Source organism: Equus quagga, chromosome 1 (assembly GCF_021613505.1).
Source record: "Equus quagga isolate Etosha38 chromosome 1, UCLA_HA_Equagga_1.0, whole genome shotgun sequence".
Classification (NCBI taxonomy): domain Eukaryota; kingdom Metazoa; phylum Chordata; class Mammalia; order Perissodactyla; family Equidae; genus Equus; species Equus quagga.
In genome coordinates this window covers 134,377,573-134,400,791 of record NC_060267.1, presented here as the reverse complement: position 1 = coordinate 134,400,791, position 23,219 = coordinate 134,377,573, and the positions used below count along the sequence as shown (strand labels likewise).

At 49.2% G+C, this 23,219-nt stretch overlaps 1 protein-coding gene across 1 annotated transcript; it reads left to right on the top strand.

The window, feature by feature from the left end:
- The first annotated feature begins 7,861 nt into the window (after positions 1-7,861).
- On the top strand, positions 7,862-21,464 carry ALAS1 (5'-aminolevulinate synthase 1). Its single transcript, XM_046674945.1, has 11 exons — positions 7,862-7,993; positions 8,968-9,186; positions 11,388-11,615; positions 12,412-12,561; positions 12,979-13,201; positions 14,492-14,676; positions 15,460-15,639; positions 16,226-16,390; positions 18,447-18,715; positions 19,454-19,616; positions 21,158-21,464. Exons 2-11 carry the CDS (start codon positions 8,988-8,990, stop codon positions 21,316-21,318), a joined length of 1,923 nt encoding a protein of 640 aa, XP_046530901.1. The 5' UTR covers positions 7,862-7,993; positions 8,968-8,987; the 3' UTR covers positions 21,319-21,464.
- The last annotated feature ends 1,755 nt before the right edge of the window (positions 21,465-23,219 follow it).

Sequence of the window (23,219 nt, the reverse complement as noted above, 5' to 3'; positions counted from 1 at the left end):
GGTGGTGCAGCGGTTAAGTGAGCATGTTCCGCTTCAGCAGCCCAGGGTTCACCGCTTTGGATCCCGGGTATGGAGATGGCACTTTATGGCAAGGCATGCTGTGGTAGGTGTCCCACATGTGAAGTAGAGGAAGAAGGGCACAGATGTTAGCTTAGGGCCAGTCTTCCTCAGCAAAAAGAGGAGGATTGGCAGCAGATGTTAGCTCAAGGCTGATCTTCCTCAAAAAAAAAAAACCCAAAAAACCAGTAAGTGCACAATAAGTATTTGCTGAATGAATAAAGCTATTTATCCATTTCCTGAAAGCTATCTCATTCCATCAAGGATCTGAGGCTGCTTATAAGAAAACATGCAATTCAATGGGAGAGAAGAAGCAAAAGTTGGAATCAAAGCTTTTGACCTTCGACCTAATGATTTCATTACTAAATATCCCACAAAAGTCCTCACCCCATATGAGGAAGTATGTTCAAGGATGTTTCCAGAAGCAATCTATTGGAAACCATCCAATAACCGGTAAGGGGCTAGGTGAGTAAACCATGAGTGTCAGTGCAGCATAGTAGTATGCAGCTGTAAAAAAGGATGAGCACTTTCTGTTCACTTATGTGGCCCTCTCCAAACTATAGGATTAAGTACATGGAGCAAGGAGCAAACAAAGAGGAGTATGTTTTACAAGTACAGTGCTGGACATGTAGTAGGCGATCAACTCATAAATGTTGAATGAATGAGTGGGATCTGTCTGATAAGACCCATGAAAACTTAGGACCAGTCATTGTGTCTGGGGAAAGAACCAGATAAGGGGAATTTCTCTGTATGCCCTGTCATACTATTTGCATTTTTACCATATACAAATATTATCTATTCAAATAAATAAGTTTGGGGCTGGCCCGGTGGCACAGCGGTTAAGTATTCACGTTCCGCTTCTGCGGCCCGGGGCTTGCTGGTTCGGATCCCGGGTGTGGACATAGCACTGCTTGGGAAGCCATGCTGTGGTAGGTGTCCCACATATAAAGCAGGGGAAGATGGGCACAGATGTTATCTCAGGGCCAGTCTTCCTCAGCAAAAAGAGGAGGATTGGCAGCAGTTAGCTCAGGGCTAATCTTCCTCAAAAACTAAATAAATAAATAAATAAGTTTTTGTTATTAAAAAAACAATAAGAATTCAAAGTGCTCACATAAAAATCTGGAGACTTTCTTGAAAAATGAGAAGAAAGCCTGCCCACAATTGGCTGTACTCCTGGGGATGACAATGGCCGGAGTTGAGATATGGCTGCCCCTCAGGCCAGGGGGGCCAAGGGCACCCACTGCCCTCCCGTATCTGACCCCTGCAGCCTCTGTGCTGCTGCTAGCTTGCTAGCTCCGAAGGGTGGGAGTGGGGCTGAGGAGGCTTCCCCAAGGTGAAGGGGTAGTTATTCAGCCATCACTCCTGGCTGATTTCACTCATAACAACTCCTAAAGACCAAAGCAGGGTTAAGATAGTTCTAGGGCTGGTGAATACTGGTGTCACAAGCTTGCTAGTCTTGCACAAGAACCTATTAACTCAGTACCAGCCAAGGTCCCAACAGTGCCTCTGGTTTCACCTCCCCCACCAGGGCCCGAGGGCTTTAATTAAACCCGAAGGGAGCCCCTGAAGAGAGGGAGTCACCAGTGGCCCCTTGGGGACCTTGACCTAAGGGTCTCGGCAAGGAGGTAGGTACAGGACAAGGACACACTGAGAGAGGTGAGAAGGCAGCCCTGACTCAAATCCTGACTCCAGCTCTGAAACTTCGGACAAGTCACTCTTCCAAGCCTCAGTCCCCTCATCCATAGCCATCAGCTAACACCAACTGCATGCCATTTCCAGGGGCTGGTCCCTTCCCCAAGCACAGAGGCAGTGTCTCAGTGAGTCCTCACATCAACCATGGCCATAGAAAGCATATCAGCCAGGGATGTCTGGAGAAATAGAACCAATAAGATGTACATACATGCCAGTACAGGAGAGAGAGAGCGCGCTTTATTTTCTGTTAAGGAATTGGCCTTACATGACTGTGGAGGCTGGCAAATCTGAAATTTGTAGGGCAGGCTGGGAGGCTAGAGACTCAGGCAGGATTTCTGTGTCACAGCTTGCAGCAGAAGTCCTCCTTCAGGAAACCTTGCTCTTAAAGCCTTCAGCTGATTGCATGAGGCTCACCCACACAATCAAGGATAATCTCCCTTACTTCAAGTCAACTGATTGTAGATGTTAATCCCACGTACAAAATACCTTCACAACAACATCTGGACAAGTATTTAACCAAACAATGGGCACCATGGCCTAGCCAAGTTGACGCATAACGTTTAACCATCACAGACAGTACTATTCCCTTCTTGTGCATTAGGAAATTGAAGTTCAGAGAGGCTGCCAACTGCTTAAGGCCATGGAGCACACAGTAGATAGAGCTGGGAGTTGAACACAAGCAAGAGTCCACTGCCACTCACTGAGAATGAGGCTGGGGAAAGCTGCTTCACAGGGTGCGTGTGAGAATTAGATAGGAAAACGCACAGATGTGTCTGAGACGGTGCCTATGGTAGAGACAGAATTCAGTAAGGCAGTAGCTGTTACGACAGAATTACTATTGGTAATGAAAATGGATGGAGTGGCTGTGGGAACTAGGAGAGGAGGCAGAGAGGAGTGTTGTTCCCCACCACTGGAGACAAGTTCTGAAGTGTAGAGCAGAAAACCTACAGGCCCCAGGGCCCCCTTTCCTCCTTCCAGGGGCCTCCAAGGAGAGAGAAGAGGAGGGCAGAAGGTGGCCTCTGCCAGGCTGGGGGCCCTGGTGCTGTGCAGCTGGGCCCGGAGCCACTGGCTCAGGTGCAGAGGATGGAGAGGGAGCATAGTGTCTATCAGCACATGGGTCTCGAAGGCCATTCAGGTGACTTCCCCTAAGAGTTGGGCTGGCTGGCTCCTTTGCTGGGTGCTCCTATCTGCCTACCCAAACTGGACCTATCACCCAGAATTAGAGAAATGCTTCCACTGATACCTGAAACCATTGACACAGGCCAAGCCTCATTCCTTCCAGCCTCCTGAATCTCCCTGGGGTGAAGCACCCAACCAGAAGGTAAAAGGCCAGCAGGTCAGCCATGCTCTCCACTTGCTGGCTGTGTGACTTGGGGCAAATACTTAACCATTTTGAGCTTCTGTCCCATGTATGGGGCTAATCATTACACTGACCTGTAGGGTTGCTTTAAAGGGCCCTGAGGTGTGAATATAATCACAGTCAGGCCAAACATCTAGATAGAGCTGTTACTGTTGCCATACTTGTTCACTGTATTATTATCTTCCTGGCCTTCTCCTTATCGCCCCAATCCACCCAGCACCACTTCTCTGAGCCTCACTCACTCTCCCCGCCCCCTCCTTTGTTCCAGGTCCCTCACATCTGAGCAGAACATGTGGTAGGCAGGTCTTTAAATGTCTACAGGGCCAGAGAGAAATAAAGGCCTTGCCTTGGTTGATAATCACATTCTTGATAACAATGGAATTCTGGGAGCAGTTGGCTGGGACTCTGACCCGCACCCACTTCTGCAACACACCTCCTTCTTCTCCCTCTGGGCTCCTCCTCCCTGGCCTCTTAATGTCCCTCCTCCACCCCAGGCTCCTCTAGCCTTCACTGAGGGCCCCTCAACCCCTCAGCCTGGCTGCTCCATCTGAGGCAGCATCTCCTTGACACTAGGTCCCAGCTCTGAGTAGGTCCCCCACCCTCCTATCCTTTGTCCCAGCACCCTTGCCCACACTGGTCACAGCCTGTAACAGGTACTTTCCTGGTGCCTGTCTCCCCAGCAGCCTGGGGCAGGGAGCAAGGCTCCTTCACACTGTGCCTCCAGCACCAGCCAGAGGAGGCGGGCTCAGGCTGCTCTATCCCATCACCCATCACCCATCACCTCAGGGGACCTGCTCTGGCCTGATCTGCAAGCAGGGGCTGGGAGGGTGAGGACAAGCATCGGGGACCCCACCTCCAGGCCAGTGCCTTCCAGAGAGCCCCTCACAGCCAGTCTGAGCCTTCTCCTAGCCCCCGGCCTCAGACCTCCCTCTAGAGGCTGTGAGGGCAGAAGAGCCCAGTGTGTGGACTAGAAAGCAGGACACCTGGGTGACACTGCAGCCAAACCTCACTTGTTGTGTGGCCTTGAGCAAGTCCTCTCCCCTCTCTGGGTCTTAGTCACCCTGGTTCTAGAATGGGTTGGGGCTGCAGACACACAGATACCTACAAAGCATTCAGTTATCACTGCTTGGATATCACATGTCCTTAGGGTCAGGGACTCCCTGAAGGGAGAGATGGTGAAGTCTTGCTGGGCTAGCCCAGGGCCTCCAGGCCTGCTGATTCCTCAAAAGAAGCTGGAAATCTGAGTTTTGATTTAGCAATCCCTGATTAAAATGTTGACAACTAATTCACAGTTTTAAAAAGTACTGGGTGGGTCAAACAGAACATGTCTGGGCCACAGTTTGTGAATGCTAGGCTGGAAGGCTAGTCAGGGGTCCTCTGGGGCTCTCTGGAAGGGAAGACAGTGTTAGCTCTTTGGGCATTTCCTGCTCTCTTTGGGGGCAGGTGGTGCTGTTCCCTGAGTACCCCAACCCAGGCTCGCCTCCTGGAGCATTTGATGACTTTGCTCCACTCTAGCCCCTTTCTCCCCTAACCAATCAGAGCCCACCCTTTGCTCTGCAACTGGGGTCACACGTGGGCCAGAGCCTGAAAGGGTTCCAAAGGCAAGGCCAGCACAAGGCAGGCGTTGGGGGCCTCAGAACCCTCCTGCTCCACCCAACTCCCACATTCCTATGATAACTCCTGGGCCTGTCACTGTAAACTCTAGAGCTCAACTTTCCAATCCTCCAGGGCAGACCTGAGCTGTTTCCACAACTTCTAACCGCTCTGCGAGGCTGGCTCCCTACCCACCCCTATACACACAGACACTGACACCCCAAGCAGCACCGCTGGCCCAAGGCCAAAGCCACACTGAGCATTAGCAGCCCAGGATGGAGGTTTTGTCCACCTTCAAAACTGTCCCATGTCCATGTCGGTCTCCTTGAGGGAAAGCTGGCAGGATTTCTTGCCTGGCTGACAGATATGGAAACTGAGGCCCAGAGGAAAGCAGGAAACTTGCTGAAGGTCCGTTGGCTACTTGACCCTCACAGAGGGGCACTGCTAAAAATAGCTCCTGGGGCCCAGAGTGGGAAAGGATGAATTCTGGGGCTGGGGTTGACATTTTTCCTCTGCCTTGAATACTGGGCTTGTGCTGTGTGCAGCAGCCCCTGACGGTAATGATGACGCAGACCAGGGGGGAGTGAGGAAGCGGGGGAGGCCAGGCCCCAGCGTCATCCCCAGAATGGGGCCTGGCCTTGCCTGAACTCCAGCAGCTTGGGTTCCCCTGCCAGGGCCAGGGTGATAAGATGAGTTTGGACTGCAGCTCTGAGGGGAGAGGCAAGACAGGAGTGAAGGAGAGAAAAGGGGGGCAGGGATGAAGGGAAGGAAGGAAAAAGAAGGGAGGAGGGAGAGGGGAGGAAGAAGGCTGAACCCAGGAGAGGGATCACAGCTCTCCCAGAATGGGGTCCACCCAGACTCATCACTGAGGAAGATGCAAAAACTGCAGCTTAGGGCACGAGGTTATTTGCTCAAGATCCCAGAGTCAGAAAGTGACAGAGCCAGACTTAGAACTCATGGCTTTAGCAGTTGCCCTTCAAGGTCTCAGACTGGAAACCACTCAGGCAGCATTTCCCAAAATGTGGCCCCAAGATATCCCACCTCTGCGTTACCAGGAGGGAGGCCTGGTTAAAATGCATATTCCTGGGTCAGAATCAAAGGGGTGTGGCCCAGGAATATGCATTTTGACAGCGCCTGAGTGGTGGTTCTCTGAGCCCTGACACTGGCAATCTCTGTGGCTCTTTTATGGCCTTTCTGGTCTAACCTCCTGGCCCCACTCTTAGCCACACCCCTGCAGCCCAGCTATTCAGACTGACTCACACTGCCCCACACGACAGACCTGGGCCTTTCCCTCTCAAGGCTGCACCCACCAGTCTCCCATTCCCACGTAGAACCACCCTTCCAGCCAGCATCTCTCTTCTGGAAGCTTCCCTGGTGGTTGGGATCCCCCTCCTTAGTGCCTCTTGGAGTAATAGCCTCCTCCTCCATCTGGAATTGTTTACAACATTCTATTTCACTTTCCATGTGGGTCCCAACCTTTTGTGTTTCCCAACCTTTCCCTCTATTAAACAGGAAACTCCCAGAGGCCTGGAGACTTGGTTTAAACAATAAGCCTCTGAAATCCATGACTTCACGTGACCCTCCAGCCAACCACAAGTGGCAGGGCTGGGAGAGCTTCACAAGGAGGAAATCTAGCCTCAGAGAGGTTGCAGCCTGCTCAAGACCAAGTACAATTCAGGGCTGGGGTTAGAACCCAAGTCCAGCTCCAGTGTCCAGTTCTTTCTGCCTCTGCTTTGCCTCTGATCACTCAAACAGCCCTGTGAGGCAAGCAGAACAGGGATTAGGATCCCATTGCCCAGATAAGGAAAGTGAGGCCTAGAGATTGGCAAAGCACTCAACACCTTCTTTACCCATTTCCACTTCTAGCTGCATTAGGGAATGAGTCCAAGTGTTGACTTTTTCTCTTGCCTCCTCTCTGGTTGATGGGCACTGCCCAGGGCCCCTCAGCAGGATGGGGCAGAGCTGGGCTTTGGACTCCCATGCCAAAACCCTCATCCTGGGCCCGTGGACTAGTCCCAGGGCCACTCTGCACCCAGGTGCCTCCTCTGCGGGTGGAGACTCACTTCACCTGCCTTGCAGCTGGCTGGAGACTCAGAGAGAGAACTGGGAAGGACTTGGATGCGCCTTGGTCACCAGCACTCTGGACTTTGTCCCTTATTAATGCCCAGCTGAGGAAGAAGCAATCTGAATGGCCCTTTCCCCAAGAGTGGAGGAGGGCAGCTCTGAGCCTGGCACAGGCCCAGCCCAACCCAGCCTAAGTTAAGCTGGGAAGGGTTTGGAGGAAGGAGGCCAGGCTGGCGTTCCTGAGAGGGGATTGCCAAGCTCTACTCTGCAGGTGTGGTCTGGGGGAGACTCAAAGGAGGCACATCCCAACTCTGAACTTTGGGATGGAATCCTGAGCCACTCAGCTGGTGCCCAGGATGGCCAGCAAGGGACTTCGGACAGTCCACAATGGAAAATAAAAATAATAACTAATATGTGTCAAACCCTAACTGTGTGTCAGGCCCTGTGCTTCCACCCTCCCCACCCCCAGGTCCTCAGAGCTGTGGAGTGGTGTGGGTTGGTTCCAGCCAGTCCTTTTCCTTCCCTACCTTCTCTGCATCATCCAGTACCAGAAAGCGCCACAGCTGGGTCTCCTACCACTTCTGCTCCTCCTCCTCTCTCCAAGGTCCCCCATTCCAGGCCCCTGTAAATCATCCCCAGGATCACTCCACTCTTGGGCAATCCAGCCCCACTTCCTCTGGGAAGCCCCATCGCAGTTGTGAAAGTAAGCTCCGGGCAGGGAGGATCCTGCTTAAAACCCTGGTCTAGAACCCTTGCTTCCCTTCCCTCCTCTATGGCCACAGCATCCGTTTTTACAGCCCTGTTAACCCCCCACTTAGCCCTAGCGGCACTTCTGACTGCCCTTTTTATGCCCCACAATGGGGGCCTAGGGTTCTGAAGCACAGGGCAGTTAGTAGGCAAGCGGCCAGGGGGCGCAGGATGAAGTCGTCGGTCCACAGCCTTGCCCCTCCTCCTCCCGACAGGCGAGCCCGGAAAGCCGTGGTTCCAGCCGGCCCAAAGAGCCCAAGTTTGGGGAGCCTCCCGGCCCCGCCCTTCCGACTCCGTGAGCGCGAGGAGGCGCGCTTGCGCGGAGGCAGCCCGAGCCCACAGCGCATGCGCAGCGCTCCCTCCCGCTGTATATTAGGACGACGGCGCTCACGGCCTGAGGCTTCTCGAGGACAAGGGCATCGGTTTGATTCGAGTCTTCGGCTTGGCTGCCGGTCGCCGCCTCCGCAGTCCCCTTCGCAGGTGAGGGCCCGCGCTCCGCTGCGGCGCCGGCCAGGGAAGCCCCCGCGTGTCCTGCCAGCCCGTGCCCCGCTCCCTGGCCGTTGGGACCCCATCCCCCACCGCTCCGGGCACCGCCGCCTTGGGGGTCAACGTCCATCTCCCAGACCTTTTGCCTAATTGGCCGCCTCAGTTTCCCCCACTCGGCCCCCTCCTGACATTCCCCATTTAACTTGCCGCTTTAGAATTCCCTTCTCATACCCCTCCCGTTACTCTCGAGCCCTCGACCCCCCGATAACTTCTGACCTCCCCTGCCCAGGATCACCACCTTCCGACAGCCCTCGATTTTATAGCCCCTGCCCCTCCCCAGTTAGTCCCAGCGGCGCTTCGCCTCTTACCCCTGCCCTTCTTTATGCCCCTCTGCTTTCTCGGTTATGCCCAGTTCACCAAGCTGTGGGGACATGACCTCGGGGTCCTTGCCTCAGGGACCCAGGGCCCGACTGGATGCCTGCCTCGGGTTTGGGGATGTGGGGACCAGGAGAAGGTCAGGATCCCTAAGAGTCCTCTCTGCTTGCATGATTGCCAGTGACTTCTTCCCTAGCCTCATTTCTTCACCTGGGTGTGTGCCAAGGTGTCTTATCTGCGCTGTGTCTCTTCCTCAAGGAACTTTGGACCTCCCAAACCTGTTCCCGACTTGTCCCTCATTGTCCCACCCCCTTGGCTATTAATCATAAGTATTTACTTAATTTGGTAAAGTTGCTTTGCAGGTGCTTTTGTATAGAGTTGGGGAATGAAGAAGTTGGTGACCTGGGTTGAGTGTAGTTCCAACTCCTTAGTTGAGTCCCACATCAGTGCTGCCCTTAGACCCTTCTGAGTGAGACCTGTTAGTATCCCAGGGTACCCCCGCTATAAATTGCAGGTGACACCTGAACCCAGTGACCTTGCAGTGGTATTTACCTTATTGTTCACAAGCGTTGATGTCACTCGTCTGTCTACAGGATCAGGGTACCTCCCGGACATGGAGACTGTCGTTCGCCGCTGCCCGTTCTTATCCCGCGTGCCTCAGGCCTTTTTGCAGAAGGCAGGCAAATCTCTGTTCTTCTATGCCCAAAACTGTCCTAAGATGATGGAAGTTGGGGCCAAACCAGCCCCTCGGGCCGTGTCCACTTCAAGTCTGTGCTGCCAGCAGGTCACAGAAACCCCTCCGGCCAGTGAGAGTAAGTGTTGTCAGCAGTGAAGTTGGGGCTGGCACTGCTGGCATTCGTTACTAGACTAGAAGCAGTTCTAGTCCCCAGTGATGATGAGGGTCTCGATAACCCAGGGGCTTACTCTGTGCCAGGCTCAGCTCTTTGCATGGATTATCTCATGTAATTGTCATCCTGACCCCACAAGGTGGGCACTTTTAGTTTTCCTATCTTTAAGGGTGAAACAGTGGCCAGCGTTCCACAGAGGTTTCTGGATTGCATGTCAGTCTCAAACTTTTTAGTGTTCATCAGTGCCTCATTCACATAAAGTTGGAGTGTTTCATTCCGTCTTTTTCTTCGTTAACTATTTGGTCCTTTGTTTTATTGCTTGTTTGTTTTTTAATTAATAGACTTTATTTTTAGAGCAGTTTTAGGTTCACAGCAAAATTGAGTGGAAGCCTTTGGGTTTTAAAGCTGTGATTTTTTTTCTTTTTAAAATTTTTTTTTATTGTCATAAAATGCATATAACATAAAACCATTTCAACCATTTTTTAGTGTACAGTTCCGTGGTATTAAGTACATTCATATTGTTGTGCAACCATTACCACCATCCAGTCTCCAGAGCTCTTTTCATCATCCCCAACGGGAACTCTGTGCCCTTTAAACACTAGCGCCCCATCCCCTCCGCCCGCCCCTGGCGAATACCATTCTACTTTCCATCGCTGGGAATTTGACTACTCTAGGAACCTCACTTAAGTGGAATCATATAGAATTTGTTAAAGTAGTGATTTTTTAACATGTATCTTTATTCCATATATGAATTTTTAAATTTTGTTTTTTGTTTCTTAGAGGTTTGTTTTTTTTTTTGAGGAAGATTAGCCCTAAGCTAACTGCTGCCAATCTTCCTCTTTTTGCTGAGGAAGCCTGGCCCTGAGCTAACATCCATGCCCATCTTCGTCTACTTTATACGTGGGACGCCTACCACAGCATGGGTTTGCCAAGCGGTGCCATGTCCGCACCCAGGATCCAAACTGGCGAACCCCGGGCCGCCGAAGTGGAACATGCGAACTTAACTGCTTTGCCACTGGGCCGGTCCCTTAAATTTTGTTTTCAATAAAGAGATCACAGTTGGATTTAGTTTTGGTCTGGCTCTGCCAGGAGAGGATGAGGCTTTTCAGATTCTGTTTAATCCTAGAGAATAATTTACCTTACAGGCTCTGTTGGATGTGTTCTCTGGATGTGGATTTGTAAGAAAGGAATTTTTTTTTCTTTAAATAGAAAGGATTTAATCCTTTGCACAATTTCTTTTCCTCTTTACCATTGTTCAGGAGTTAGGTACTTTTTTTACTGAACGATCAATTCCTCTTTTACCATTCTGTCCCTAGTGGTAGAGGAACAGTTGAGTAAATATCACTTGTCCGCTTGATAGACCACCATGCAACCATCACGAATGATAGTCACAAAGTACTTACTAGCTTTGGAGACTTTTTTTTTTTTTTTTTGAGGAAGATTAGCCCTGAGCTAACATCTGCCACCAGTCCTCCTCTTTGTGCTGAGGAAGGCTGGCCCTGAGCTAACATCTGTGCCCATCTTCCTCTACTTTATACGTGGGACGCCTACCACAGCATGGCTTGCCAAGCGGTGCCATTTCTGCACCCGGGATCCGAACCAGTGCACCCTGGGCCGCCGAGAAGCGGAACGTGCGAACTTAAACACTGCGCCACTGGGCCAACCCCTAGCCTAATTTCTTTTGTTAGGAAGAAAACCAATAGTTTGTATGTTAAGCAACAGTAAGCTTCTTTCTTAAGAATCTGTTTAGAAAATATCAGCAGAGAAAAATCGTATTAACACTTCCAGTTACTTTTGAGAGTGTGTCCACTCGTGAAATATGCTAAGTGTAGTTGGAGTAGATTTACTGGAAATAATCTAACTCAAGAACTCTGGCTGTCTGAAACTAGAAGATACTACTTTTTGGATTTATAAGTGAGAAATATTAGGGATTTACGAGGTTGCTGGACTGTGCCAGTTAACTCTTCACAAGAACATTGTTTCCAGTGAGGCAGATGAGAAAACGGTTAAATTAGCAGAACCTAATAAAAATAAACTTGTGTCTGGATTGTGGAGTAGAGTAAGTATGTACAGTTTGTCTTTGTGGCAATAAGAGAAAAACACAGGTGGTTTTCTTGTGCACTGTGCGACCAGATCTGATGCTTCAGCTTTTCTGTTTCCCCCAGAGGACAAAACTGCCAAAGCAGAGACTCAGCAGGCTCCTGATGGATCCCAGCAGACTCCAGATGGCACACAGCTTCCGTCTGAACACCCCTCCCTTACTACGAGCCAGGGCACTGCGAGCAAATGCCCTTTCCTGGCCGCCCAGATGAGCCAGAGGGGCAGCAGTGTCTTCCGCAAAGCTAGCCTAGAGCTTCAGGAGGATGTGCAGGAAATGCACGCCGTGAGGAAAGGTAAACAGATGACAGGAGCTGTTAGGGAGAGTGAAGAGGGCTCTTTAGCTCTTTTGGACCCTCAGATTTATGTATGAGCTGTTATTAGGGTGGTATTGCTTAAACACTTTACTTTTTTAGGGCCAAGGGAGTAGGTCATCAAGATAGACAGTCATTTTGTATTGCAAAATGTGGGACTTTCTTTTTGGTGTGTGTGTGGGCTGTGACCAGCTTTTATTGTAGCTGCTTCATTTCTGAAAATACCTGAAGGCGTAAGCTGTTACCAACTGCCCTTTGTTTCTTTCCCGCCATTGGGTGGGATAAAAGGTAAAAAACAGTGTTACCGCAGTAAGTGATGGCCTTAGGATTCCCAAGCTTTGTGTCTTACTGATGGTCAGTGAGTGGCAACCTTCATTCCAGTAGTGGCTGTATCTGTGCGGGCCCCCAAGAGCCCCCAAAAACCTCACCAGCAGCAATGATCCATATGACTGGAATTGTTTTCTGTGAAGAAAATTGATATTAGGGTCCAGGGGTGGGGTGGGGTAGTGAAAGAGTGCCAACCAGCTAGAAAGCTTTGGTCTTTAAGGTTCATTAAAGCTTACTGGTAGCTCTGAAAACAAAATAGCACCAGCTGTTGGCCATTGCTGGAACTAAGAGGGAAGGAGGGAAGCTTCAGACGCTCAGTTATAACTAGCTTTGGTTGTGTTTGGCTTCTTGTGAACTGGGCAATAAGCCATGTTTGACAATCTGTCTGGAAGGTAGCGTGAACTCACAACAGAATGTTGGTCCCCTTTGCCTCTTGTTACTTTTATTACAGAGGTTGCTCAAACCTCGGCGAACCCCAGTGTGATTAGCATGAAGACTGATGGAGGGGAGCCAAGTGGATTGCTAAAGAACTTCCAGGATATCATGCAAAAGCAGAGACCAGAAAGAGTGTCCCATCTTCTTCAAGATAACTTGCCAAAATGTAAGTCTCATTGTTTACCTGATGCAGGATAGAGTTTAGAACTTAAATATGCATCAGATTGAAGCATAAAATTGCATGGTGAATTGTGGATTAAAAACCACGTCCCTTGCTTGATGCAAGTAGGTGCTCTTGGCCATAGTGAATACAAATCCTGTTGGTAGCCTGCCTTCTTGTTTTTAATACCTGCCATCTACACACTGGGCGCCATGCTAAATACTTGACTCACACGGTCTCATTTGAGACATACAGTCTCAACATGGGGACATCAGGTAACTTGTCCAGATAAGTACTTCCTTAACTTGCCCAGAATCTCCCTGCTACTAAGTGACTGAGCTGGGGTTGGAACCCAGGTCTTTTGCCAAAGCCCAGATCTGCTTTTTAACCATCAGATGGTACTGATTTTTGTTTTGTTTGTAGCTGTTTCCACTTTTCAGTATGATCGTTTCTTTGAGAAGAAAATTGATGAGAAAAAAAATGACCATACCTATCGAGTTTTTAAAACTGTGAACCGGAGGGCGCACATCTTCCCCATGGCAGATGACTATTCAGACTCTCTCATCACCAAAAAGCAGGTGTCGGTCTGGTGTAGCAATGACTACCTAGGAATGAGTCGCCACCCACGGGTGTGTGGGGCAGTCATGTAAGTAGCCCTTAGCTTTCAGATACCACTAACATTATTTGGCAAGACATTGATGATTAACAGGGATTGGATCTTTTATGGGGGGAATATTCATCAGCTGAAAATGTACCATAGAAAAATACTATTCTTAGCTTTTAGAAATATCTACAGGGGCCAGCCCCATGGCATAGTGGTTAAGTTCAGTGTGCTCCGCTTCAGCGGCCCAGGTTCGTGGATTCAGATCCTGGGCATGGACCTATACCACTTGTCAGCCATGCTGTGGCAGTGACCCTCATACAAAATAGAGGAAGAGGGCTGGCCTGGTGGTGCCCTGATTAAGTTTGCAAGTTCTGCTTCGGTGGCCCAGAGTTCACCGGTTTGGATCCCAGGTGCAGACCTACACACCGGTTGTCAAGCCATGCTGTGGCAGACATCCCACATATAAAGTAGAGGAAGATGGACATGGGTGTTAGCTCAGGGCCAGTCTTCCTCAGCAAAAAAGAGGAAGATTGGCAGCAGATGTCAGCTTAGGGCTAATCTTCCTCAGCAAAAAAAAAAAGAATCTATAGATTAAGTTTAAAGAGTTTCTAATGTGCAAGTAGTTGGTGGAGCCCTTTTGAATGTGAGGGTTCAAATTTATGGGCTTGTTGACTGTGTGTCAGTTCACTTCCTACCACTACACAAGTGAGTGTGCCTTTAACACCAAGCAGTCTTGCACAGAGATGTCCTTGCTTATGGCTGCAGATGGAAAAATACGAATCTAGTAGCACCGGAGAAAAACTACATGAAAAAGACATCATTCATGTCCTTTAGTAGGTTTGCCATGGCTAGGGACGCTTGAGAGGAGAGGTGCTTGCCAGACTCCCAGGAGGCTTGCCAAAAAGAGCCCCATCTGAAGTTTAGTGATAGATACATCGTGACATGTGACTGGTTTTGTAGACCGGTTTAGGTTTAGGTTTAGGTAACCACCATCCAAGATGTCCCTCTAGAGACAGTTACCGTGTTATTGGAGAAAGTAATGTTTATCAGAGAAAAGAAGCCTTAGTAAATTAACTCAGCTAATATTTAGTGACTGTTAAATGAACACTTGTTCTTGATAATCTCCGGAGAGATCATCACCCTAGTTTTGAGACCTTCTCCTACCTAGTCTAAAGATGAAGTTGGTGAAACTTCTGGCTCCAGGTTTCATGGTGAGAGAGTTGCTAGATCAACATCAGTTTTAGTCTCCTAGATCCTGGAGAGAGGAATGATTCACAGTCTTCAGAACCATGAGATTTATTTTCTACATGCCTTTTTTTTTGTTTTTTAAAGGGACACCTTAAAACAACATGGTGCTGGAGCAGGTGGTACTAGAAATATCTCTGGGACCAGTAAGTTCCACGTGGACCTGGAGCAGGAGCTGGCGGACCTCCATGGGAAAGATGCAGCACTCCTGTTTTCCTCATGCTTTGTGGCCAACGACTCGACCCTCTTCACTCTGGCCAAGATGATGCCAGGTAAGGAAGCCTGTGGTGGGTGTCTTAGAGGTTTTGAGTTTCTCAGTAATAACAGGAATATTGGTAACAAAGAAGGCTCACCAAAAACACTCAATTAAGAGCAATGATAGGGGCTGGCCCCGTGGCCAAGTGCTTAAGTTCCCGCGCTCCACTTCAGCGGCCCGGGGTTTCGCCATTCAGATCCTGGGCACGGACATGGCACCACTCGCCAAGCCATGTTGAGGTGGCATCCCACATGCCACAACTAGAAGGACCCACAACTAAAAATATGCAACTATGTACCGGGGGGGGGCTTTGGGGAGAAAAAGGAAAAAAATAAAATCTTTAAAAAAAAAAAGAGCAATGATAGTATCTGGGAGCAGTTGTTCTTGAATTGAGCAGGAAGTGCTGACTGCACATCGTAAGTCCCTGTAGATGTGATACCCATGAAGCATCAGATTTGGAGGGCTTTTCCTTAAGCCAGTTGCTTCAGCGTGCTTTGTATTCTAAGAAAATCCTTTGGAGAAATCTTCAGTCATTTGTAATTGTCTTTTGATTGAGTTTGGAGTGAGGCAGCCAGATTTAAAAGCTGATTAATTGCCTGCCACAAGGTTATTCTACACCTGTGAGTCTTCTCAAAAGAGAAGCATTGGTTAGTTGTTTGCCAGGAAAAAACTGGCACATAGTATCGTTTTTCTACTGGGCAGAAGCAGCATTTTTAGGGCAAAGTCTGAGTTTTCGACTGTCTAGGAAATAATTTGTCTTTGGTGCAGATGGGAATAAATAGCATTTTTGTCGCGTTAGGCTGTGAGATTTACTCCGATTCTGGGAACCATGCCTCCATGATCCAGGGGATTCGGAATAGCCGTGTGCCAAAGTACATCTTCCGCCACAATGATGTCAGCCACCTCAGAGAGCTGCTGCAGAGGTCTGACCCCTCGGTCCCCAAGATTGTTGCATTTGAAACTGTTCACTCAATGGATGGTAAGTCTAAACAGAGGCCAGTCTGAAACCTTAAATGAAGAGCTAGGCATGAACCTTTTAAAAGTGTGTTTATTTTGTTTTTGCAATTTCTTTTCACTCTCTGCCAGGATATTGTAACTGATGGACATTGTGTAAATTTGGGTAAATGTACATTTTCTACTCTGACTTTTAGTAGGCTCTGAGACCCCAAGATAACCTAGAAACTGGGGAAAGTTCATTGTTTTCCCGATATTAAAAATGATACCTTAGGGCTGGCCCAGTGGCATAGCACTTAAGTGCGCACATTCCGCTTTGGTGGCCCAGGGTTCACCGGTTCGGATCCCGGGTGCGGATATGGCACCACTTGGCAGGCCATGCTGTGGCAGGCGTCCCACATATAAAGTAGAGGAAGATGGGCACGGATGTTAGCTCAGGGCCAGTCTTCCTTAGCAAAGAGAGGAGGATTGGAGCAGATATTAGCTCAGGGCTAATCTTCCTCAAAAAAAAAAAGATACCTTAAAAAGTAAGTTATTTTGTTCTGACTCTTAACAAAACAGAAATTTTTGAAATGGCAAGCTCTTCAGAGCAGTCTGTGGTCTTTCCTCAGGGGCAGTGTGCCCACTGGAAGAGCTGTGCGATGTGGCCCATGAGTTTGGAGCAATCACTTTCGTGGATGAGGTCCATGCAGTGGGACTATATGGAGCTCGAGGCGGAGGGATTGGCGATCGAGATGGAGTTATGCCCAAAATGGACATCATTTCTGGAACACTTGGTATGTATGTGCTGCGTGTTGTGTAATCTACATTAAAATTACATTATCCTGACAAGGCCAAGGACCAATGGGTCTAACTGGGATGAAGCGAGGAGACAGTGTGGTAGCATATGAAGCCTGGGCCACTTTTTTGGGTGTGTTTTTATTTTCTCAGTGAGTGGTGGCCCAGCTTAGCAGAGTCCCTTGAGTCATGGAGGCATGGTCCAGATCAAAATAAATCTCACAGCCTAGCATGGCAGAAGTACCATTTGTTGCAATCTGAGCTCATTCCAAACATAGTTGTGGCTCCAGCTACATGCCATGGCAGTAGTCCTTACTCAGGGGCTCAGATTGTTCCCTTATAGTAAAAAAAAGAATTCTAGTGCTTTTGTCCTAGAGCGGTTGGTAGGACTTGCAGGTCCAGGCGTTCTGATGCACTAAGCTCTGTGCCTACCACACGGGAACCATTCCTGTTCACCCTGGCTACTTCGTATTTCCCCTGTTCCTCCTAGTGGAGAGGCAGTGTCTCATAGAGCCCAGCTCTGAGGCCATGCTGCCTGCTGGTGTAAATCCTGTCCGCATAACCTGTCTGACCTAGGATTGGTAGTTAACCTCTCTGTGCCTCAGTTTCCTCATCAGTATAATGGAGATAGCAATTGGACCTGCCCCACTTTTTGTGGAGAAGATAAATGAATTGTGTGCAAACAATTGCTATAGACATTTTCTTTACCCATGAGAACTCTAAAGAGATGAAAATGTAGATTGTACAAATTTTAGGATTTCGAAAGTTAGGCAGTTGGAGACCCATGTAGCAGTTAGTTTAAAATGCCAGTTTACAGCCTGCACATGGTAAAGGAAAGGCAGGGAAGAAAGAGCATCCTTCAGCATTGTTGAGGGGCGTGAGAACCTCGTGCAGACCAGGAGAGCCTGGGGGTTCACTGGGCGGGACCCCCCCAGGAGAAAGGCATTTGTCCGTGTGTCCTGATTCCAGCGGCCCTTTTCTTTTAAAGAGCGCTCGTGACGTGGGCTCTTTGAAGGTATGGTCATTGTGAGATGGAAAAGGCTGGAGACAGGAATTTTCCACTGTGAGAACTTACACCAGCCCAGCCCTGCATGGGCGTCAAGTGAGAATGTTAATGACAGAACATAATGTTAAGCTCTAGGAGTACTGTTCTGGCGTCGTTAATCCTGAAACCTGAGATACAGATTATACAAAGGGACTTACAGAGAATTGAAACATGAGGCTGGCCCTAAATCAACCCTAACAGGTTCTGAGTTTTCATATTTATCTAGCAAATGCTACTTGTCAGAGTTTTGTGTTTTCTTAAATAGGAAATAATACCGGTCAGACCAAAACAGTTAATGTCTTAGCTGGGTTACATTCCAGCCTCGAGAGTAGTGCTTATGGTGAGAGGACAGTGCAAGCACCACAGCTCACATCCTGTCCCAGAGAGCATGCCCAGCACAGAACTCACGAGGTGGCACCTTGCCTGGTGGCAGAGCAGCTAGCCTGGGTGGAAAGAGAGGCAGCAGCTTGATATTTAGGCACACTGGGACCAGTCACTCTGTGCCAGGCCTGGTCTGGAGATCTCTTTTTTTTTTTTGAGGAAGATTAGCCCTGAGCTAACTGCTGCCACTCTTCCTCTCTTTTTTTGTCCTGAGGAAGACTGGCCCTGAACTAACATCCATGCCTATCCTCCTCTATTTTATATGTGGGATGCCTACCACAGCCTGGCTTGCCAAGCAGTGCCTTGTCTGCACCCGGGATCCGAACTGGTGAACCCCGGGCCGTCGAAGCAGAACGTGTGCACTTAACTGCTGCACCACCAGGCTGGCCCCTGGAGACCTCATTTTGATCTTGGTCAGACACCAGCTTGGCCATGTGACTTTGGGCAAGATCCTTTCATACCTCCTCAGCTTTTTCTCTTCCAGAAATGGGTGGCCATCCCTCTTCTTCATTCAGTCTTAGGGCAAATTAGGACAATAAAGAGAAAAGTAAGTGCTCTGAGGCTCTGCAGCACCTTTCTGGGCACATTTAGGGGCTGTTGCTGTAATAAATGAGGCTGTCTCCTCCCAGGCAAAGCCTTTGGCTGTGTTGGAGGGTACATTGCCAGCACGAGTTCCCTGATCGACACTGTACGGTCCTATGCGGCTGGCTTCATCTTCACCACCTCCCTGCCGCCCATGCTGCTGGCCGGAGCCCTGGAGTCTGTGCGGATCCTGAAGAGCGCCGAGGGCCGGGCGCTTCGCCGCCAGCACCAGCGCAATGTCAAGCTCATGAGGCAGATGCTGATGGACGCCGGCCTCCCAGTCGTCCACTGCCCCAGTCACATCATCCCTGTCCGGGTAATGACCTGTCTGTGATTGGACTTCCAGGGGGCTGTGCCTTCACATGTGATGTGAGATATTCTTGTTCATGCCTTTCTGAAGTTGGGCTGGGGCAGGGTGACTGCCGGGGCAGTGGGCTGTAGCCAGTGCCCCTCTGCTGTGTTTCCACCTTTGGCTGACTTCCCAGTGAGAAATGAAGTCTTTGAACCCAGCAGGCTGTAACAGAGGTTCCTTCTCAAGAGCACTGGCCTTAATGGTAAACACAGAGCTTGTATCTGGAAAGCTCTGGAAAGCTGAGCTTGGCTAGCTTTGAAGTATGGCTTTGTATTCAGTTAATTTCGAAATAGGTCTTGCCCTTCCCACTACAAACAGTAGCTTTGTTGGTGTCACAGTTGAATTAGTATAATTAATATAGCTTGTATAACCATAGCTGCCTTCATCCCCAGCTATACACACCCTGGGTGTGGGGACCAGCTGATGTGAGCTGGGGTCACAGAACCACCCGCTTTCCCCATGGAAGCCTGGGAGGGAGATCAATGTGAAATTTACTTCTAATACGGTTTCAGTTCTCTGGTCTGTACTGAACAGTACCGGACCCCTTAAGTTGCAGGTGTGTGGGCAGTGCTTTACCTCTCCCCGGGCTTGCCATCTGCTGCTCGAGCCTGACCTCAGCCTCATGGGCGCTCTGCTCCTTAGAGTCCCCACTCAGGTAGTCCATCATGTTCTGACCTTGCCTTCTGTTACCATCGAACGCAGGTTGCAGATGCTGCTAAAAACACGGAAGTCTGTGATGAACTCATGAGCAGACATAACATCTATGTCCAAGCAATCAATTACCCCACGGTGCCCCGGGGAGAGGAGCTCCTTCGGATTGCCCCCACCCCTCACCACACGCCGCAGATGATGAACTACTTCCTTGGTGAGTACCAGAGAGTTGCTGGTGCCCCATTGGAGAGTTACATAAAGCTGTCTTTGCATTCTTTATAATTGAAGCCCTTCAGAGGCATTCTGATTTGTTTCTTCTTTTTCCAAGTAATTAAGAATGCTCTCAGATGGTACAAAACTGTAAAAGACATTAAGTTGCTTGATTCACTTTGGGAGGATGCAGAGTCGTTTTGGAAGCTCTGAGGAAGCCTGCTAATCCACCCATCATTTCCAGTGCCCCCTCGTCGGGATGACTTGAAGGATGCACAGTAACGGCTGTTGCAGAGGAGAAGAGAAGGCCTCTGAAGCCTTGACTCTGCCCTGGCCCTCCAGAGTTTGGCTTTGCACTTCTCTCTATTCCCCGACGTTGTGTGGTCCTCAACCAGCCCCACACCTGACCCCTTCTGATAGGAGTAATTGTTCAGTATTTTAGACTGTTTACAGTTCTGTGCAACCCAGTCCACCATTCCCCGTGTCCCGCGTGAAGGCAGAGACTGAGGGGCTGCTTTTAGCCACAGGTTGCCTCTGCCCGAAAGGTGCATTGCCTTCCTGAGTCCCTGAGGAGGTTCCCCTCCTTACAGGCTTTAGGGCTGTTCTGCTAGGAATGCTCAGTTTCGGCGTAGTGGAGTGATGCTGGAACAGCATCTTCCCTGAAGACATGTAAAAGAAAGCCAGAGTTGGGTTTGATTTCTCCTTATTTATTTTTATAACAGCCTTATTGAAAGATAATTCACATATTACAAATTCCACCCTCTTAAAGTATACAATTCTTTGGTTTTTAAGGACATCTTAATGTTGTGCAGTCGTCAGCACTATCTGATTCTAGGACATTTTCATCACCCCAAAGAGAAACCCCATACCTGTTAGCAGCCACTCCTCATCACCGCTTCCCCGGTCCCTGTCCACCACTGATCCACTTTCTGTCTCTGTGGGCTTGGCTGTACTTGGATTTCATGTGGAAGCATACCATATCTGGTCCTTTGTGCCTGGCTTCTTTCACAGCACGGTGTTCTTAAGGTTCATCCCTGCTGTCACATGAATCAGAGCTTTATTTCTTTTTATTACCAAATAATCTTCCTTGGTATGGATATACCACACTTTGTTTATCCATCAATTGATGGACATATAGGTTGTTTCCACTTTTTGATTATTATGAAAATAATGCTGCTATGAACATTTGTGTTCAAGTTTTACATGGGCATATATTTTCAACTTTTTATTTTTATTTTTTGAGGAAGATTACACCTGAACTAACATCCTCCACCAATCCTCTTTTTGCTGAGGAAGACTGGCCCTGAGCTAACAGCCGTGCCCATCTTCCTCTACTTTATATGTGGGACGCCTGCCACAGCATGGCTTGACAAGCAGTGTGTCAGTCCACGCCCAGGATCCAAACTGGTAAACCCTGGGCCACCAAAGCGGAACACAGGACCCCAACTGCTACACCACTGGGCCAGCCGCCATGCATGGGCATATATTTTCATTTCTCTTGGGTAGATACTCCCTTTAATTTTGTAAAACTGTTTCTTCTCGCAGAGAATCTGCTGGCCACATGGAAGCGAGTCGGGCTGGAACTCAAGCCACATTCTTCAGCTGAGTGCAACTTCTGCAGGAGGCCACTGCATTTTGAAGTGATGAGTGAACGAGAGAAATCGTACTTCTCTGGCATGAGCAAGTTGGTCTCTGCTCAGGCCTGAGTGTGTCGTGGCCTCAGTCCACCTAACCCCAGGCCACATCATAGCCAGATAGTGTCCAGAGTTGTCTTTATATGTGAATTAAATTATATTAAATTTCAATCCACAGTTAAATGTTAGTCCTGAAAATAAATTCTTTGTTTAAGTGATGGGTCTTCCTGTTATTGGCTACTGAATCAAAAAATCCTTTTTCTTCCTCCCTTTAAATTTGGTCTATGTTGTTGAGATGTATAAAATGTATAAAATAGACCGGTCCTCTGGTAATGGCTTCAGACCCTGCTGGAATGGCAGAACCTCCCCTCTGCTGAACCCAACTACCTCTTTAATGCCTGCTGCATCCAGTGGCTGACCCAGCCGCACCTCAGCAACTGAACAGTTCTGAAAGAAGTCATACCACAGTGGCACTCATAAAGTGACCAAGGTGTCACTTTAAATTTCTCACCTCAGATCTTAAACAGGCAGTCAGCCTGCCCAGCAATCCCGCCACAGCTGTGCCCCACCCCCACCCCCCACTTTCCCTTTTCAGTTACTGCCTTGACCTCATACTTCCCTGTGAAAGTCGAGCAGGCAGGAGGGAACTGCCTTGTCTGTCCCCACCAAGTCCTCCAGCCATCTGCACCTGGATTGTGTCCCCTCCAGGGAAAGTGGAGCTGTTGGTGCTCCTCACCCTGACTCCTTTCACTTGTATTTTGGGTCCCATTGCTTCTTGCACATTCCTGCAACCATCTCTTGTCTTCTGTGTCCTGAATTTCTGCCTGTTGGCCTGCAGAAGGCTCCGTCACCCATCCTGAAAAGCAAGTTCTCCCTCAGTGCAGACTCCCTTCTAGCTTCTGCCACATCCCTCTCTTCTGCCTCTTTCTGCTTAGCCCTACGCACTCAGTCCTTCATCCTGTTCCCCATGGAGGCTGTTCTTTTCTTGCTGTATCTTGCTGCTTTCTTGCCAAATCCAGTGGCCGGTTCTGTTTTCCTTTCATTGGATCTCCCAGTGGAGGTGGTTGAGGTGGTTGTTTTTGGCCTTTTTACAGCTTTCTCCTCTAAGCTTCCATGCCACTAACCTCTCCTGATTGTTTTCCTCCTACTTCATGAGCTGGTCCTTCTTGGCCTTTTTGGCTGGATCCTTCTTTGAATATTGATCACCCACCAGGTTCCTCTCTAACTGCACTAACCCTTTCCTCTCCCCACCACGTGACTTCTCCCAGCCCTGGGTTTTCCATTCCACCGTACATCACTGACCGCCTTGAACCACACAGGTCCAGAGGGCACCTAGGTTCTGCCCCCTCCTCCCCTACCTGCTGTTCCCTCATCTTAACCATCACTACACAGTTACTCCAGCCTCTCACGTGGAAGTCAGCTGTCTTTCCCTCCTTGAGCCTATTAAGTCTTGTAAGTTCTACTTCTAAAATACGTCTCAGGCCAGGCTACTTGCCGTCACCTCCACTGCTACCATCCCGATCATGCCACCATCATCCTGGCATCTGCTCCAGCCTCGACCCACACAGCAGCCTGAGAGAGCTTTTAAAAATATAAATCAGATCGTGTCCCTCCCCTGCAGAAAACTTTCTTGGGTCTTCCATTGGCGCTCAGATTAAATTCTAGAATTCTCACGCGGGCTGACGACATTCCCTGGGATTGGGATCCCATCCCACCCTCATTTGTTGACTCTGTTTCATTTGTTGCTGCACACTTCTGGGCCTCAAATACCCAGGTTCTCTCCAGCTTCCAGGCCTTGGAGTTTGTTAGCCATTGTTTCTCTGCCTGGGTTTTTCTACCCTGGATCCTGGCAAGCTACCTTTCTTCACACAGGACAAGAATCCCTGAGGAGACCTTCCCCAAGCCCCTAGGCCAAGGCATCCCCTTTTGTGTTCTTGCCATCACTTGACCTCCTACCTTGCTGCCCTTCAAAG